This window comes from Salvelinus alpinus, chromosome 28 (assembly GCF_045679555.1).
Source record: "Salvelinus alpinus chromosome 28, SLU_Salpinus.1, whole genome shotgun sequence".
NCBI lineage: Eukaryota > Metazoa > Chordata > Actinopteri > Salmoniformes > Salmonidae > Salvelinus > Salvelinus alpinus.
In genome coordinates this window covers 32,075,696-32,096,031 of record NC_092113.1, presented here as the reverse complement: position 1 = coordinate 32,096,031, position 20,336 = coordinate 32,075,696, and the positions used below count along the sequence as shown (strand labels likewise).

At 44.4% G+C, this 20,336-nt stretch overlaps 1 protein-coding gene across 1 annotated transcript; it reads left to right on the top strand.

Moving 5' to 3' along the window:
* The first annotated feature begins 5,053 nt into the window (after positions 1 to 5,053).
* LOC139557700 (LIM domain and actin-binding protein 1-like) lies at positions 5,054 to 19,991 on the top strand. Its single transcript, XM_071372798.1, has 11 exons — positions 5,054 to 5,332; positions 6,639 to 6,795; positions 7,874 to 7,919; positions 10,333 to 10,716; positions 15,026 to 15,086; positions 15,627 to 15,721; positions 15,969 to 16,043; positions 16,125 to 16,176; positions 17,914 to 17,984; positions 18,084 to 18,217; positions 18,424 to 19,991. Exons 2-11 carry the CDS (start codon positions 6,674 to 6,676, stop codon positions 19,532 to 19,534), a joined length of 2,151 nt encoding a protein of 716 aa, XP_071228899.1. The 5' UTR covers positions 5,054 to 5,332; positions 6,639 to 6,673; the 3' UTR covers positions 19,535 to 19,991.
* Positions 19,992 to 20,336: the final 345 nt, after the last annotated feature.

Sequence of the window (20,336 nt, the reverse complement as noted above, 5' to 3'; positions counted from 1 at the left end):
TCGTCGGTCTCGTTCTGTGAGCTTGTGTGGCTCTGAAGTACCGGAACTCATTGTGAGAAAAAGTTACAAACACAACATAGCAACGCAGCAGCCAGAGTAAATAAATCAATGTAGTCTACATCAGAACACACATATGAGAATATATAGGCCTCCTGCCTATGTGACAATATGAAGCACATATTCCGATTAACTTCACAGTACAGAAGAAGTGTTTTCAAAACCTCCCACAAGGACTAGTGAAGGTGCCAGTGGTGATACTGAACTAGCGGGAAAAACAGCGCTGCTAGCTAAGGCATTGCCGTCAGGAGCAGTTTGCCCTCACTCCTCTCCTCTGGCACTGACTGTTCTCTGGCTCGTTCTGGGTTCAATACACCAGCTTTCTCTGGATTTTTGTCATCAACATGTCATCAAACACGATGACCTTTTCTTATCCATTTTTTATTTGGCTTTCCCACATTTCAAATTCAGTAGGGAGACGACTAACCTTGGCTGTTGACGTGATTACGTAGGGACCTCTTCACTAGCTGACCACCACTACCAAGACCTGTGTCAAGATCAGTTACTTACCCCACCGGCCCTCCCCATAACCTCCATGTGCAAATAAGAGAGCAGGTCTGGAATCAGTGTGGCAGGATAGGATGATTACGCAGAAGGATGACCGCACTTTTACATGATTGTCTTCCTGGGGGGTGGGAGAAATAAGGAGGAGGCAACTTGATTTAACACTCATCGCTTTTATTAGAATGTTTACAGTGCGAACAGTGAAACATGTAATAAATCATGCCACGAGAGGTACTGGATCCGGGTAAATAGGTGCCGAAACGAACAAAGTCAAATCTGAGGTGCCGGATCCTGTTCCGGCAGGATCTGGCTCAAATTAAGCACTGGGAAACTAACTATTCTTGCATGTCTGTTTAGCAGGAAGGGTTTCTTCTGACTCAATGGTTTGTCTTCTTTTTCTGGTAAATTAATTTCCCCCTAGATAAACAACAAAATATAAATGTAAAACTGTGCATCATTTTTCAGCCTCCCCAAGAATGGTTTATGGAGTTAATATGGTCCAATAGAAGGGCGGCTACATCCCCCAGGTTAGACTTAAGAGGAGTAGACCTGCAGCTCTTTGATGATTCATTGACATTCTTGAGGAACGGAAGTTGGGGAAACGTCTCTTGCAGTTCATTGACTATCAGGAACTGCAGTAACTCCTCTGCAGCAGCGGCTCCTTTGTGGATCACATGGTCCAGAAGGTCCCGGGCCTTTTCTAATACGTCAGTGAGGGCTTTGACCTGCTGGTACTCACGCCGGGACACTAGTCTGAGAGAGTCTGAATGCTGCTGCACAAAGTCAGGGTCTGCACTCAGAGCATCGATCAGCTAGAGCTTTAGACAACACAGTAACTGCTGGGTACCACCTTAGTGTTCCTCTTCAGACATGATAGGCTAGCTATCCCTCATACTGTACCTCTTCTGGACCTGAGAAAATTTTTCATTAAAGTAGCTATCATTAAATTTCCAAATGAAAGCTGACAACATGCAGCTGTAAAGCAAGCTGTCAAACGGTCTCAAATTCTAATTTTAGGAATATTTTGATTTCATTAAAGTAACGTGATGTGCTAGCTGGGTATAGACCGCATATACATTGACAGGCAGCCAGTAGGCGTGAAGTGACTGAGTCCTACATGGTTGGCATGATTCACGATTCAGCTACCTAACTCGTTCTAAAAAAGTTGATTTCTCCTGTATACTAGTTCTTGTGAGTTCTGAAATTGTATCCAATTGCAAAAGCGTAGAGAGAAGTCATATTTCAAAGCCCAACTTTAATGTGTGAGTAAGCAAATTCAGTGATGAGGTACCGTTGTTGTTTGGTGTATGTAGGACTAGTGGGAACAGAGCAGACCTACCCCATGAGACTCATTACTGCAAGGCAAACCAGTGAAGTGGTAGAAACAGCCCCTGTACAGTCAAAAGGAGGTGCAGGCCGGGCTGGCTTTGAAATGGCTTTTATTACTCAACATGTGGATAAGAACAACTAAGGGGCAAATGTTTACTTTTTATTAATGAGAAAAGCATCTCTATATATAGGCCTACACCTCTCTCCTCCCATGACAGTCCCAGCTAATACAAACAGGAACAGAGTTTAATTTCCAAATATATAAGGCTGGGATAGCCAAAACCGAGCCCAAAACAACATTTCCGCTCCACAATGTTTGTTTGTGTCTATTTGATCATAGTATCTTTATCTATGGGTTTCCAAATAGGCCCTTCTGTGTTGATTGGATCTCATGATTTAATCAATGTTACACAAAACACTGACTCATTGTGGGAAACAGTTCTCACATTCTGATCCCTGCTGCTGATGTCATGTTGTTTGAGATTTAGATGACTGCTTAAGGGACATGTCTACAGGCCCCTGCTTGCATTTAGGTACAGGTTACTGCCAAATAAAGGAAACAATAGGGCGTTGGGCCACCACGAGCTGCCAGAATGGCTTCAATGTGCCATGTTATAGATTCCTCAAGTGGCTGGAACTCTATTGGAGGGATGCGACACCATTCTTCCACGAGAAATTGCATAATTTGGTGTTTTGTTGACTGTGAAGGAAAACGCTGTCTCAGGCGCTGCTCCACAATCTCCCATAAGTGTTCAATTGGGTTGTTCTGGTGACTGAGACACACATTAATCCCACTATGCTCCTTTCCTAGCTTGCACATAACATTCTGAGAAACACATGTTTCTTAGAGCTTGGTGAGAGCGATATTTTCTTGGCTCTCAGCACATTTAAGGAACTTGACAAAAAAAGTTATTTTCTTGGTATTTCATTACAGAACGTTTACCATAAGTTCAAACATGATTACATTTCATTTCGGTAATGTTCTAGGAATGTCCTGCAAATGGTTAGACATTGGGAACATCCTCAAATTTCAGAGAACGTTAAGAAACATTCTTCTGTGGGAATTTCAGTACTTCAGCATAATGTTTCTTACAGGTTTTCTCATGGTTCTATGTAAAGTAATGTTCTCAAATTGTTCTGAGAATGTTAAGAAAACGTTCCATAAAAACCACAAGACTACTTTAGTAACGTTCAGAGAATGTTCTAAGAAAGTTATTTAAAAACATTCCGTTCTCAGCTTCAACAAAAATCTCTCTATCCTCTATCTTGTTAATTGGCCATGCTCACTAATTGGCCACACCTGATCTTAAGTGCTTTTTTTTTTTCTTCTTCGAAATGGGGTCTGTTATAGATTTAAAAGATTAAATCAAACATCTTTGTACGAGTTAAAAGAACATTGAATGCTAGCTACATCCTGGTGATGCAATGGACCAATTCCATGGATAGAGAACAGAAGGTTATATTGTAGGTTCTAATCTCACTGACACTGCAACAAAAAAATAAGTGTTTACATGATTAATGGCTAAGCAAATTAATTTCCATGTGTCTGTGCTTGGAGTTCAAAACAGTTAAGTTAGCAGTGTCAATGTCTTTTTGAAAAATTCTCAGTTATTTACCTTCAAATAACCTATAATTTCCATTCTCAGAATGTTAATAAAACCTCCCAGGAAAACTTAGGGAACCAGAGTAAAACATTCCCAGAACCTCCCTGCAACCTAAAAATGTACGTTCCCAGAACAGGAACAATGTTCATTTCCATTCTCAGAACTTTTAAAAACCGTTAAGTTTTACTGGTTAAGGAACAACCATTTCCACAACTTCCAAGGAACCAAATCTACTCGCTGGATTGCAGCCCTGCTTTCAAGGTCACTGAGATATCTTCTTCTAGCTAAGGTAGCCAAACTACTGGGAATTTTTATACTTGCTTAATTAACTCAGGAACCACACCTGTTTGGAAGCACCTGCTTTCAATATACGTTGTATCCCTCAAATCAAGCGTTTCCTTTATTTTGGCAGTTACCTGTACGTATACAGCCTGTTGTTGAGCGTAGAGCCAGCATGAAATACCTGACAGTCTGGCAGATATGGAGTATACTCATTGTAATAAATGAGTGATTGAATAGTCAGCCATTCTTAGCATGGATGCCATGTAATGAGGATAAGCCAAAAGAATGTTTCAACTGTGGTTCCTCCAAAGACACACAGACCGTCCAAAGTAAAGCCAGAGAGAGAGTTTTATCCTGAGTCACAGAGGGTTTTGACTGTTACACAACTTTAAATGAAACCAAGTTTGTATTCTCTGAAATCCTGTCTGCCGTAGTTGTCAGGTTACGTTTAGCTTTAGCAACACAGAACCCTGCCCTACACACACAGTAGAATCATGTGGTTTGGATTAGACTGTAGTGATGTGACACTGATGTAGCCTAGACCCTGGTGCCACGTTATCTGAAGCTTAGCAGTCCTGTTTAACCACATGGTATTATGTCTTAAACATCTTAGAGGAACAACAAGGTACAGAGGATTTATTTTGGTATGGGTTTATTGACAGACAGACCTTTTAAGTTGAAGAGGGATGAGAACATGGGTTTGATTGCGATAAGACGTCTCAAGACTTTTGATCCCAGACACTCAGTGGCGTTTGTCTTGATTGTGAACGACTCACATCCTCAGCCTTTGACCTCATGAGAAGGTGGGCGGAGCTTGTGCCACTTCCAGGAATTGAGTGGGATTCTTCCCTTTATGTCATAATGTGTTGGAGGTGTAGGCTGTACTGTATGTACTCACCTTGTTTGCTTTTAGATTCACCCTCATGAACACAGGGTTGTCACTAGTTAACACAGCCACAAAGTCATAATTATGGCTAGACCATGCCCATTTCTACAATTTCTCTTCTTAAATTGTGATTTTAAACCTAACTCTAACCTTAACCACACTACTAAAACTATGCCTAACCCTAACCTTGAATTAATACCAAAAAGCAATTTTTTTGGTGTGCCAATATAGACTTTGTGGCTGTGGAATCTGACTTTGTGGGTGTGATATCTAGTGTAAACCGGAACACAGTGTTTTGGATGGGAGGGACTCTGACTGTACCTGCCAGGTGGAAGTAAATTCTGCATCGTTATTGGTTGGAGTCTCATGGTCTTCATTTGCCCCCTCCCATCTCCAAGCATATTACAGACTTCTATGAGCACACAGCAGTGCAAGACAGCAAACTGTTACTGAGGCACTGAGGAGAAGGCTTGAAGACTGAGAGATAAGGCAAAGAGACTGAGGAGAAGGCTTGAAGACTGAGAGAGAAGGCAAAGAGACCGAGGAGAAGGCTTGAAGACTGAGAGAGAAGGCAAAGAGACTGAGGAGAAGGCTTGAAGACTGAGAGAGAAGGCAAAGAGACTGAGTGAAGTTGAAGTAGTAAGAGAGGACTCATAAGACAACCTCAAAGGTAAGTAATGTGCCTAAGCTCTTCAGAATTTTTATGGGGTGAGAGATTATTTTTAAAAGCCTGTTTGTTTGTTTTCAAGAGATGTGATGCAAAACAGCTTGTCTGTAAATCACGAACGAGAAAAGAAACAGTAATTTATTTTAAGCTGATCTAAAAAAAAAAAAAGGCTTATTGTATTTATCAGTCTGGAAATAATGCTTTGAAAGCTGGGAGTTAAGTTGGGACTAATCATTTTAGCTGTTTGCTCTCTGTACTCAAGTCATTTACTATTAGTTATATTTTTATTGTATAGCTAATCATATGCTGCTGGCAATTTCCAAAATTCATTGTCTAAGGTGATATTTTGACTTGATCTATGCGCAGTGTTCGATCAGTGGATAAAGCAGAAGAGAAATTGTCAAGGCTAGCTCTTGGCTACCAGTTGACTCTTGTTAAATTGGAGTTTCCTGAATGCATGCACTAAACTAAAGAGCATATCTATTTCTATACTGAACAAAAAAATAAACGCAACAAAAGTGTTTAGGCCCATGTTTTATGAGCTAGACACATGCCAACCTGCTAAATGGCGGCTTTTTTGCTGACTTCAATATATTCATAATAACTGTGAGATCATCACGGTGGTTTGTGCTGGATGTGTGGAAGGAAGGTGTCTCATTTCTTCTTGTAAAGGAATATATAGTCTAGGTCTACCTGTCTCGCCATACCTCTGTTCAAAAAGGACAGTTTAAACCAATAGTTTCAGACCGTACTATGTTCCCTAACTCGAATCCTCATCATCAATATTGTTTTTGTCTGGTGTAATCCTGAAATGAGAGTGCATGTAATGACAGTTAGGCTGAGAGTGAGTGCATGCATCTGCTTGCACTGAATTCCAGTCAGTCTGTGTGACATCCCAGGAAACAGGTGGGTAGTTCACGGAACTCTGACAGAGAGATGACTGGGGAAGGCCTGTGCCTGCTGGTAGTAGCTTGGGGGCTTCAACTTCATGATGTCTCAATGATGAGAAGTGGATTAGTAGCTGCTGTGTGCTGGCTATTGCCTTACTCACTGCTGATTCATTCATTCAATCCATAGGAACCGCAAGTAATTAACACAATTGTAGCCTACTGTCATTCACTGCAGACATAGACGTACCGGTCATAGAGTCTCCTCCCACATGCTGAGATCCTGCTTTCATGAAGCAAATGCATCTGAGTTTTTTTATTTAGAAGGATTTCTAATTCCAGAAGAGTGCACGGGCAGTATGATTGTCTAGGGTAGAATTGTGAGGTTAATTTGACCTCCTATTTTTTTTTTCACCCTCCAGCCAGCTAGAGCAGTTTTTCCCTGAGAACAACAGAGATGGCCATCGCTCCGTTCAGTCGCAGACAGTGGGCCTCCCACTCCGTCAGAGTCACAGCTAAGGAGTTGTCCATAGTTGGCACCAGAGGCAAGAACAACGCCATTGCTGAGCGCTTCTCCAAGTAAGTTTCTCACTCTCTCCCATTTACCCATACTGTGACTGTTACTCACTTCCTAACATCTTATTATCTTCTCTTCTCAATCAATGACTCTTCACATTTAAACTCACCCAGATGTATCTATTCTCTCTCTATTATACATACCCCTGTATCAAGGTAGAAACAAACATACTTCTGACCACTGATGGCTTTTCCATCCTAGTATGCACTGCTGCCTGAAACCTTAGTAATAGATCACCATTCACTGCCACTCTTTGTCCTGTCCTCTCCTCTCCTCACCTGTCCTGTCCTGTCCTCACCTGTCCTGTCCCGTCCTGTCCTGTCCTCTCCTCACCTGTCCTGGCCCCTCCTGTCCTGTCTGTGCTTGCTGGATCAGTACAAAATAAGAACATTAAATGGCTTGAAACTGTATTTGATAACATTGCTGATTTCTACTAGCCTTAGTGCCAGTCTGCTTGTGCTATCATGCCAACTCATTGTCTCTCATTGTCATTGAGAGGCAAGAGGACAAATTGATCATGGACCAGGCTAGATTTTTACCAGTTTGTCTAGCCAATTGTAGAAACAGCACTGACTATTACATGTCTGAGATTGGATTTGTCCCCCCTTCATACCTCTCTACAGTTTGACATTTGTCTTCCCTTTCTGTGTAGAATGTTTATCCATAACATCGCCACAAACCTGTTATTCCAGTTTCACTGATGTCGACAGTTCTTATTTTAAATAGTCAAAATAAGTCAACTGAGATGAACTTCCTGTGAAATGTCTTTTATTCCGCCAAATTACCATCCAGCGTCTTAGTAGGCCATTTTATTGACTGAAACGTCCCTTTTGTGATTTTATAATTGGTACATGGTCAGGGTCATTGACATGCGTAGTTTCATATTTTTGATATTCTGAGAAGGTTTTAGTGTCTGACCACTAGGAGACAGCGTTGATCCATGTTTGTGTATAATTGGAATTAGAAGAGATCCCCACAAACGCCCAACTAGTTTTAGTTGTAGAGGCTAAAACAGGGCTGTAAACGGCACTACCTCATGATGCAGGCCTGTGCTCACAACCCCATCTATCCTCTTCCTAGATACCAACTGGCTGCAGAGGAGGGCAACTCGGAGAGGAAGAAAGCAGTAAGTATCCAGTCAGGGTTGGAAAGTGCAAATATCTAACAAAGCTATTTCTCGCTCTCTCACATGTACTTACTCATCCTCACTCTCTCTCTCTCTGAGACACACACACACGGATGTCAACATGCTGCAGTTAGAGGCTAGACTAGAAAAGCCTTAATCCTTATATTGAGACTTTAATCTTAAGGTAGATAATACCTCCACTGTCGTTTCACATCGCTGCTCTTGTTCCTGGGTGGTCACTCACTTCACGGGCATGAAGGAAGACAATGTAATGCCTGATCCCACCTTGCCGATACATCCACTCTTCCGGGTGGTCAGTTGGCTCGGCCCGGGAATTGCACTTGAGGGGATATAAACAGACGGCAGGGACTTTTTTTCTTCTTCATTAAGCGACTTTTTCAATCCCAGGTAGGTGTCTGGCATAGGTAGACCATCAGTTGGTGTACTGCATTGAAAGCAGTGCTAGAAGTGGATTGAAATAGGTGCTGGCACTCATTTTGGGTGACAATACTGTTTACATATATATTTAGGTGGGGAAGTGCTGCAATAATTTGAAGCCTATATTCTATAAGAGGTGCGGGTGCTCAAGCAGTATAACATTTTAAGTGCCAGTATTTATAACCAGTGGGGGGAGGGGACAACTGAACTGTGTACATGGCAAATGCAAAGACTCAGTTTGCGTCTGGGACTCCTCAGTATGATGTTGGGGTTTACACCTGGGTTGTGGTGTAGAACTAGCTGTTGTCACTGTTAGCAGAGGCTCACGGTATTTTCAAAGAATGTAAAATTAGGTAAATTCTTCACAGTTTGGGGAGAGGCATGCCGCAGGTCTCCTGCTTTCTCTTTTCCTGGATTGTTCCCTTTCCTTCAACTGACCCTTTTCTGTTTGACAATGGTGCCCTCTTGGTGAAACGTAAATAACATGTTAGCATAATACAGTTGGATTATCAATCAACATAAGTCACATTTATCAGCATTCCTCACTGTCAAGGCTTCTTTTTCTCTCGCTCCCCTTCCACTCTGTTTGTCTCTCTCTCTCTCTCTCTCTCCTGGTGTAGGGGGGTGGGCTAGCTCCATCTTTACTAAAGGCTTTTATCATTTCCACCTGGCAGACACACAGCCAACTGGTCTCCAGGTTACCAGGCTTTCACACAGCCAACTGGATATCATCAATAAGGGATCATAGCTTTCACCTGGTCAGTCTGTCATGGAAAGAGCAGGTGAATCCAGGTGAAAGATATGATCCCTTATTGATGTCTCTTGTTAAATCCACTTCAATCAGTGTAGGTAAAGGGAAGGAGACAGGTTAAAAAAGGATTTTTAAGCCTTGAGACAATTGAGACATGGATTGTGCGTGCCATTCAGAGGGTTAATGGTCAAGACAAAATATTTAAGTCCCTTTAAACAGGGTATGGTAGTAGGTGCCAGGCGCATCAGTTTGAGTGTGTCAAGAACTGCACAGCTGCTGGGTTTTTCACACTCAGCAGTTTCCCATGTGTATCAAGAATGTCCACCACCCAAAGGATATCCAGGCTACTTGACACAACTGTGGGAAGCATTGGAGTCAACATGGGCCGGGTGCGCAACTCAATATTAAGGTGTTCATAATGTTTGGTATACTCAGTATATATATTGCAGTTCTTATAATATGTCATCAATTCATACAAATTTGTAAGAGCTTAATTCCGTACTGCATATTTAAATGGCTGTACATCGTTAGTTCAGCTTCACTTATCTTATTTTCATGGTTATGTCAACACAGGACAATGCTTCAGTTGTTTACTTGAAAGACAGCATTGAGATATTTTTCATGAGTAGGCCTATCTTGTGTTAAACATCCCTTAAATTGTTCTAGTCATAATCCTAGTCATTTGATGAGCATGAGAAACTGTAGTCAGCTGTTTGGGTTAGCTAGGGAGAGGTCTTGTTGTTGGAAAGATGCTAGTCCAGTTGAATGCTAGTCCAGTTGAATGCTAGTCCAGTTGAATGCTAGTCCAGTTGAATGCTAGTCCAGTTGAATGCTAGTCCAGTTGAATGCTAGTCCAGTTGAATGCTAACTGTAGCTTTATTAGAACACGGTTGGAGACTCTTACTCTTGTATCCTGAAACTATTGATGTGACTGGTATCGTTTTTTTTGTCCAATTACACATTGGTCTCTGTATCTTATCTCCTTCACATGCTGCTTATATTGTTACCCTCATTGCCCTTCTGGGTTGAATTCCACAGTGTTTCTATTCTATGATTCTATTCTTGGATTCTATTAGGCACACACTGTACAAACTGTACACCCTTTTGATTTATGCCATTGCTATGTTTCTGCTAGTCAGACTGTATGAACAAGTTGAGGAGTAGCCCTGGTGAATATAATGGATATCTTAATAAACTAAACTTTCTCTTTACGTCCTCCTCGAGGCTGCAGATCCGTTGCCCCCAACTCTCAGCAGTGGCAACCTGAGTGTGTTGAAGAAGTGGTGGGAGCAGCCTGTCCAGTCCTCAGCCACGTCCTGCGCCCCGCTACCCCACACTCGCTGCTTACTCCCCTTAAACCCTAAAGCCAAGCATCAGATCCAGCCTCAGGCCACTCAGGCCCAGCCACCTCTCTCACCAGACCCCAACACCAGCCCCACAGCCGCTGAGGACCAGGCAGGACCAGGCATGGAGAGAGAACTGCAGCAGAGAGACCCAGAGAGGCAGGAGGCAGTAGCAGAAGTACCTTGTGTCCCCAGTGAGAAGCCCAACATGCCCCTCAACAACCTCAAGATGATTTTTGAGAAAGGAGAGAACCAGCAGATCAAAGTAAGTCCAAAGTCACTGATTACAAACTAGCATGTTTTTACAAAAACATTTTTACAGGATATTTTTTTTCTTCGTATAACATATTCAGAGACACCTTTTTTACTCTTTACATTACTTGACTTGACTTTACATTACATTATATTTCAAATCTTCCGTCACATAAATAGTGAGAATGGCTATTGGCTGAATGGAAACACTTCTATTGTTTAGGTATTAGGAGAGTGTTGTTGTGTGGATCAGGTGGTGTGATTACACATGCTGCTCTGATGGTGACTTAGTCGATGGGTTTGCTAAAGAAAAGCCCCATGTGTTTTAATCTGAGGTCAGAGGACTGCCTGAAGCTGAAGTATTGTGGTTCATAAGGCAACTAGTCTGTGTGTCCTCATTGTTCCTGTTCTAGAATGGAAGGTGTCGTGTTCTCCAGGGGTCAGAGTCCTCCTGGGGTTAGTCATGCTGCCTGTCACATGCACTGCTATGACTGTTCTCATCTCACTACAGAACACTCCTGGAGATAGGCTAGCTATGAACATGTCCTCAGGCAGATCAAAGGGGTTCTTTAAAACAACCACTGTCCTATCCTCCTCATGCTCCCTCTGGGGTTAACAGCCGTGTCGATATAAAGGCAACATGGAACCATTTTCTAAATGCACTCTAAACCTTTGGTACTTTAGTATATTTTAGCAATTATACTGAACAAAAATATAAATGCTTTTTATATTTGACTGAGTTACAGTTCATTTAAGGAAATCGGTCAATTTAAATAAATTCATTAGGCCCTGATCTATGGATTTCACATGACTGGGAATACAGATGCCTTAAAAAAAAGTTCATCAGGCTGTTGATTGTGGAATGTTGTCCCACTCCTCTTCAGAGGCTGTGGGAAGTTGCTTGATACACGTTGATCCATAGCATCCCAAATATTGTCCGGTGAGTATTCAGGCCATGGAAGAACCATGACATTTTCATCTTCCAGGAATTATGTACAGATCCTTGCGACATGGGGGAGTGCATTATCATGCTGAAATGTGAGGTGATGGCGGCGGATGAATGGCACGACAATTGGTCTCAGGATCTCGCTACGGTGTCTCTGTGTATTCAAACTGCCATGGATTAAAATGTAATTGCGTTCGTTGTCCATAGCTTATACCTGCCCCTACCATAACCACACCGCCACCACGGGGCACTCTGTTCACAATGTTGACATCAGCAACCGCTGGCCCGCACAACGCCATACACGTGGGTCTGCGGTTGTGAGGCCAGTTGGACGTACTGCCAAATTCTTCAAAACAATGTTGGAGGTGGCTTATTGTGGAGAAATTAACGTTCAATCCTCTGGCAAAAGCTCTGGTGGACATTCCTGCAGCCAGCATGCTAATTGCACGCTCCCTCAACTTGAGACATCTGTTGCATTGTGTTGTGGGACAAAACTTCACATTTTAGTGGCCCTTTATTGTCCCCAGCACAAGGTGCACCTGTGGAATGATCATGCTGTTTAATCAGCTTCGTGATATGCCACACCTGTCAGGTGGATGGATTATCTTGGCAAAGGAGAAATGCTCACTAACAGGGACGTGCAGAAATTTGAGAGAAATAAGCTTTGTGCGAATGGAACATTTCTGGGATCTTTTATTTCAGCTCATGAAATGTGGGATCAACATTTTTTACATGTTGCGTTTTTGTTCAGTTTCGATGAGCTCATTTAAAAGCAAAGGACATTTTTCACCCTTTCTACTCTAGAGTCTAGACTAACAGTTTTTATTTTGTTTGTTTTCCCTGGCTTGTACAAATGTTAGGTATTGAATGTGAAAGGCCAGACTTTCAATGTAACTTTCCTATGAGGTAGAGTTTTAGTTGACCATTGATCAAGATTCAGACTTAAAAAAAAAATCAGAGCCAGTGCTGTGGGTTAACTAGCTTACTACTCGGTCTTTGAAGATGGACGCCCGCCTGGACATCAGATCAGAGGAGTGTTTTTGTAGCGGCTTAACAAGTTGCCTCACCTGCCACGCCCCAGCTGGCTGAACCTTCCTCCATTTATTAAGCACATGAGCAGCTCTTTCTTGTTCTCTCAGCTGACAGCCAGGAAGTGACCTGGGCTGCCCTTCCCTCGACCCACGACCAGCCCTGTGCCTGGCCTGCTCCCTGACCTGTAGCTCAGCCCCTGCCCCTCTCCACGAGAGGTGGTGATGTCATGGGGCAGGCATGCACATTACTGCAGTAGAGAAGAAACTGAGCTTCCTCTGATAACAATCCCTCCCTGGCTTATCAAAGCAAGGCCTTCTCCTTCTGCCCCTCCTTCTCTCTTCTCCTGCTCCTCTCGCTGGAGGAGACGGCCACGAGGGAGAGGCACTGGGAAATTAATTGACAAACCTTCACCCCCCTCCCTCCTTTCCAGCCCCACTCCCCCCCCCCCCATATGCCCCCCTCTCTGCTTCTCTCTCTCTCTTTCTCTCTCTGTGTGACTGTGACGAGGCAGAAAGGAAGGACGAAGGAGAGGCACCAGTCCAGTGGAGCCACAGTGTAATGAACAGAATCGAGTTAGCTGCTGTTGATGTTCCAAGCTCCTCCAGGACAGACATGAGCGCTTAACTCCTTTCCTCTTCCTTGTGTTCCACTCTGCTTCTCCCTGTAGCTCCTTGCGTTGCTTTGCAAGAGGTAAATATGTTTTTTGTTCTTTGTTTGGTCTCAACCTTGGATCTCCATAAGCTCACTTGTATTGATGCGGCTCTGAAACAGTCTCCGCCTTGTATTTGAGGTTTGCTTTCTTTGCTAGTTTAATGTTTTTACTAGGTTCTAGCGCATTACGCTGTGAATTGAGTCCTTTGATGGGAGGGCTAGCCTATACACCGACTGCACTATGGTTGGTGAATTATGGTTACTGTCAGTGAATCAAGGACTTTTTCATGTTTTTGTCAATGGTGGTTTTGGGCTATATATAGCCTAAAACTCACTGATTTTTGAATGGACCTTTTTTGTTATTGCTCTGATGCCCAGCCAGCCAGCCGGCGGTATGATTCAGGGAGGAGCCTCGATTTGTCTCTGGGGGTTTTAATTGTCAGTGGGATTAGTGTCAGCTCTTTGTCTGTCTGGCTTGCTGATCAGTTCCTCTGAGCTCAGCTGCCTCCTGGCCTATTGTTTGTTTACAGCCTCCCCCATATTGTTGAGGCACCACCCGTGACCATGGTCTGGAGAGGGTATCGGCTGAGTCTTGGTTTGGTTTGGGAGGGGGCCCTCTGGCTGGGTTAGAGAGGGGTCTCTCCGCTTGGGGTCCGTCTGGGCCAGCTGGGGTCTGGCTCCCTCTAGAGCCTAGATTAATCCACTCTGGAGGATGGAGCAGCACGTTCAACCCCTTTCTGCCAATGCAGATCTAAAATCCAGACTGCCACAAACGCACAACGCTATAAAGACTTTTCCTTCGGAACAGCACTACTCTCTCCTCTTTGTATTTCAGGGTTTTATCCACCATTTGACCCCTCATCCCATCCCCCACTGTCTGTCTGTGTATTATTAAGGCTGTGCCCATTGCAGTCCCAGCCTCACAGGGCTCTGTGACACCCTGTTGCTCCTCTAATCTCTGACACTGATCACACTCTGGCTAAAAGGCTCTGCGTAGTCAATCCAACGTCTGCAGTGACCGTACAGCATTTACTGCCATGCAGCCTCTGCAGAAGTCAGATCATTCATACTACTTGTGCTTCATGGAGCAGAGCTGTCGTGAAGGAAGTTGTCAAGGGCGTGAGTTTGCTTATACAGGACCTCCCGCCCCCACCTAATGTCAACCAATCATGTCAATGCGGAGATATACGGAGCCCTCTGCATTGTTACAAAATTTGGGAGGTGCACAGTGATGCGGTACAGTCTGAGGGAGGCAAGGCAGACACCCCTATCTGCCCCAGGCTCTGCCCCAGGCTCTATCTCACTGAGCTCATAAGGGGATTAGAGTATAGAGGGCTTGGAAGGAGAGGCAGACAGCCAAGAAGGGAGAGCTGGACAACAAGCCAGGCTGCTACTGGAACTGACTGACTCACTGACAGGCTGCCATACCTCTTCTCTTCTCCACTCCTGTTTTCCTCTTCTGTCAGAGCACAGGGCTCAGAACTGTCTGATGGATGGCCCTGGTTCTCTCCTACTGTGTGTTTATGCTAGCCTAGAGCTAAGTATGTGAGCATCATATGGTTCTGTATGCAAACCACGATGCAGGTGCTGCTGGCATTAGTCCGTATGTTCAGAGCCTGCTGAGTCTACAATGTAAAGGCTACCTAAATGGAATATGCTGTCCTGATAGCGTGGCTTGGCTCTGTGTTTCCAGGTGTCCAGAGCACCTGTGAGGATCGGAGGCATCACTGATAACATGGACCAGCTACTTGGAGGTACTATTACACTGAGGGGGACACACACGGAATGGGGCACCAGAGTTAAATCAAATGCATTCTTCTCCATGAGTATATTGTTTCACTAGGCCACACAGAACTACAGACAGACTAAAACATATGTACGTTGTTTCCTTGCTGTAGCTGTTTCAGTGGTATAGACTGTATGGAGAGGGCTGGGGCTCACTCCTTGTGCTATGATCAGCAGAATGCCCCAGTGATTACAGGAAGAATGATAGTTACAGGAAGACGGCTTTTTCTTTCCATTCCCCCGTGAACCTGTTCCCATCACAGCCTGACAAACACCATGGTTACGTAATAAATAGTATGTTATTCCTTAATAGTGCACTACTTCTGAACAAAGCCTATGGGGCTGTAGTCAAAAGTAGTGCACTATATAGGGTGACATTTGGGACGCTCACCATGACCCACAGTCTGCATTGTGCTGAATCTATAGCCTGTACTTTCCTTTCTATAGCTTAAGCGCAAGGTGTTTATCTGTGCGTGTGTAACCTGCGCTTCTCTCCGTCTGTCTCCTAGATGCAGGGAGTATGGAGACCATGCCCCTGAGGGACAGGATGGCCATGTACCAGGCTGCTGTGTCTAAAACCGAGGCGTTATCTTCCTCAGTCAGCGTGAGTACCTGTCTTTTACACTGCCATGGAAGACTAACTACCATGTCTATGGTTGCACTTCTCAAATCTGACTGAACTTCAGCTCAAAGTAATAACTTCTGGACCACAGGAAGAATGGCTTCGGCAAAGCATTATGGGGATCCGAATAAACCAAACCAAACTTCAGGCCCATCCCGGCCAGAACCTGTCATGTGCAGGTTACTTATCCCAACTGTAAAACAGGTCCCTGTCTTTCTCTCTCTGACAGAGTGATCAGTTGGACTCAGACCTCCTCTGTAGCAGCAAACAGAAGGAGAATGTACCTCCAGGCAGTGGGGACATGGTGAGAAACTGTGCTCTTTGTGTGTGTGTGTGTGTGTCTATATCTGAAACATCCCTAAATCATCATCTCCTCTCCTCTCAGGGTTCGGACTCTGAGCCCAACAGTAGGAAAGCCTCTTCCACAGAGAGCAATGGTAACTATTTTGGTCCACCACTACATTTCACCAAATCTATATTCTTGTCCGTCATTTATGTCTCCTCCATTGAGTGTACGAAACATTAAGGACACCTGCTCTTTCCATGACATACACTGGCTAGGTGAATCCAGGTGAAAGCTTTGATCCCTTTTGATGTCCCTTGTTAAATCCACTTCAAACGGTATCATGGTCTCCAACAGGTTGGTTGTGACCTACCAGTAGCTCGCAGGCCACCTACCAGTAGCTCGCAGGCCACCTTCCAGTAGCTCGCAGGCCACCTTCCAGTAGCTCGCAGGCCACCTACCAGTAGCTCGCAGGCCACCTACCAGTAGCTCGCAGGCCACCTACCAGTAGCTCGCAGGCCACCTACCAGTAGCTCGCAGGCCACCTACCAGTAGCTCGCAAGCCACCTACCAGTAGCTCGCAGGCCACCTACCAGTAGCTCGCCAAGCAATTCTGAAAGTACATGCAATATTCACCTGTTCCACCACAAACTGTCATATAAATCTCTCAAGTATCAGACACCGCAAGCTCCCAGCTACAAACGAATGCAACATTGACATTATCCCACCCCTGGTTAGCCACTATTGGCTTAAAAAGCCAAACCTAACACAATATCTGCCAATTAAGTTCCAGCAATATTGCCCCGTCTGTCTGTGGGGTGCTGATGTTCATCACTCCATGTGTAGCCAGTAGCGATGGGTCGATCGCAAACGAATGGCTCTTCTTTTACTGAAGATGGTAATTCGTAGTACAGGAACAATATAAGGTGAGCCTGATTCTGGTCCACATGCATTCAATTTGACCCCCCCCAAAAAATTATGTTCAGGCCATAATTTGTTCAGGAAAAAATATATTTGAACTCACATTTCACGATCTGACATAATGATATGTTTTAAGCTTTAAATTATGGTTTTTTTTTCTTCTTCATGGTTTTAGGTCCATTTCTAAGCATTACTGAACAGAGCCGTTTGGGATCCAGAGCCAAATGATCTGGCTCACAGAAAAGACACGGAATGCCCATCACTAGTAGCCAGTTGATGTGATAACCGTCTTGTGGGTTAACAGAAATACTATCCCCAAAACCTTGTCAATTATGTTAATTGCAAAGTAAGCTTACCTGGCAGAAGTATAGCATTAGTATCTATTTGCAAACTTTGCCATGAAATGAGCAGCAGTAGTACAGAACCATTGCTAGACCGGCATGTTAGACGGCACAGTAGATGCCAATTAAAGGGCCAGATGCGCAATTAAGTGTAGGTAAAGGGGAGGAGACAGGTTAAAGAAGGGTGTTAAGCCTTGAGACAATTGAGACATGGATTGTGTATGTGTGACATTGAGGGGGAATTGGAAAGACAAAAGTTTTAAGTGCCTTTGAACAGGTTATGGTAGGTGCCAGGCGCACCTGTTTGAGTGTGTCAAGAACTGCAACGCTGATGAGTTTCTCACGCTCAACAGTTTTCTGTGTTTCAAGAATGGTCCATCACCTAAAGGACATCCAGCCAACTTGACACAACTGTGGGAAGCATTGGCGTCAACGTAGGCAAGCTTCTAAGTGGAATGCTTTCGACACCTTGTAGAGTCCATGTCCCGACAAATTAAAGCTATTCTGAGGGGGTGGGCAGCTCAATAATAGGAAGGTGTTTCTAATGTTTGGGGTACTCTGTGTATTAGGTCAGTATATTCACAACAGCTCCCTCTGGTGTTGTTGCTGATATTAGTCTCATGTTACAGCAGGCTCCAGTATCGGCACCTCCTCTGTATCCTCGACCCAGAACGACCAAGCTCAGCCAAAGAACCCCAGGGTGAGTTCAACAGTACCTTTTTTCTGCAATTTTCTCAGAGAAAACCAATCACGCTCCTAACTAACCTGCCTTGAATGCCTCTATGTTGTGTGTGCACAGAGCTTCTGCTTGCCTGCACAGGAGAGCTGTGTGTCGTGTCAGAAGACCGTCTACCCTCTGGAGAGACTGGTGGCCAACAAACAGGTCTACCACAACACCTGCTTCAGATGCTCCCACTGCAACACCAAACTCAGGTAAGTGGATTGGACAGATGCCATGCAGCAAGGAATTGTTTGTTTATTGTTTAAACATCTGTGAACCTCACTGTTAGTGGACCTTATATTGTTGTTAGGTCCACAGTCTTGTTCCTCTTGAGTTTTCAAGGATGAGGGTTTATGCTGCTTGATTATAAAAAGGATTGTCTTTCTCAATGTGTGTTTTGTCTCCCTCTGCTGGACAGCCTGGGAACCTACGCCTCTCTGCACAGCCATGTCTATTGCAAGCCTCACTTCTGTCAGCTGTTCAAGGCCAAGGGCAACTATGACGAGGGCTTTGGCCTGCGCCCTCACAAGGAGCTGTGGGAGACCAAAGGAGAGAGTGGGGCTGGGGAGGAACAGCGGACCGAACAGACCACAGAGGTCACCTCCCTCTCCAAAGACAAGCTGAAGAAGTGTGCCTCTACCGGCACACTGTTGATCAGCCCAGCAGTAGAGGAGTCTCCACTGGCCAAGGTCAATGTGGTAACAGCCTCCCTAGAGACCCGTACCCAGATCTCCGCAGAGAAGGACAAGCCAGTGGAGACACGTCGGCTGAAGATTTCCTGGCCTCCCCGCACCGAAGGAGATGGAGAGGGGGGTAACATGGGGTCCAGCCCCACCTCAGACGGGAGCTCCGGTGGCAGACCATCCCGTGCCAAGTGGCCCCCAGAGGGTGACTCGGCCTTCCCCGACCAGAGCCCAGAGTCCACCGAACGCTCCACCCTCTGCAGGAGCTCCTCCCTCAAAGAGCGTAGCCAGCCCTTCTCATTGGCCAGCCCCTCCCATACTCCTGCCCCTGCTGCCAGTCAGACAGCCAATCCTGAGCCAGAACTGCTGGAGAGGATGAGCTCATTGGAGGACAGGGAGCCTGAGCCGGCCTCCAGTCCTGAGGAACAGAGCATAGAGGTCCAGGAACAATCTGACAGCCTGTCACCTGACTACCACACACCTTCTGACGACAGCTATGTGGATGTCCAAACCAGCTCTGAGGAGGAGGGGAGAGAAGCACCTCTAAAAGAGAACCACCACGAATCACTAGAGTCAAAAGAAGAACCGGGAGCGAAGGAGGACTGGGATGATGAAGAACAAGAAGAGGAGAAGATGGAGGGAGAAGAAGATGGGGAAGGGTTACCTTCTCAAAACTGCCAGACTGCCTCGTCAGAGATCGTCACGCCCCCCTCGTCTCCGGAGGCGGAGCCTAGACCCAAGACCAACCACATGTCTCAGGATGTGGGCTTCTGGGATGGCGAGGAGGCTGTGTCTGTAGAGGAGATGATTAAGAGGAACCGCTACTATGAGGAAGATGAGGACTGAAAGAGACTCTGGTTTATTAAGTCAGGAACATTATTAGACATAATCAACAGGCTGTTGACTGTAAACTTCCGCCCCTCCTTTTTGTTTGAAATGTAGATTCTCTCTTCATTTCCCTTTAACTTAAGGAATGGTGTCTGACTGTGTTTAGTGTGATGTCAGTTTCTTTCTTTTCTACTACTACTCATTGTAATTTATCTATGTAAATTTTACCTTAGCTCTGGGTTTGTCCGGAAGATGGTACAAACCAAACAAATGCTGATAATATGAACTGAACCCAGTGAATGAGACACATTTTTGTCTGTATTTGAAAATACAGTAGTTTTATGAATGTTTTTAAGGTGGTATGTTTTATCAGAACAGCAGGATAGCTGTAAGGACTGGAAGGGTTTCCACCATATTATGTATTCTGCTGGTTATCATTGTTCAAATTTGAATAAAGAAATTGTTATACAAAATATTCAGTGACCTCTAGTCTCATTATACACATGTAGATCGAACAATGAAAATGGAAATAACCACCTTTTGATACATGTATTACAGTGCATGGGGAAAGTATTCAGACCCTATGACTTTTACCACATTTTGTTACGTTACAGCCTTATTCTAAACTGGATTAAATAGTTGCCCCCCCTCAATCCACACAATAACCCATAATAACAAAGCATTTTTTTTGTGCAAATGTGTATATATTAAAAAGTGAAATATCACATTTACATAAGTATTTAGACCCTTTACTCAGTACATTGTTGAAGCACCTTTGGCAGCGATTACAGCATCGTCTTTGGTATGCGCTACAATACTT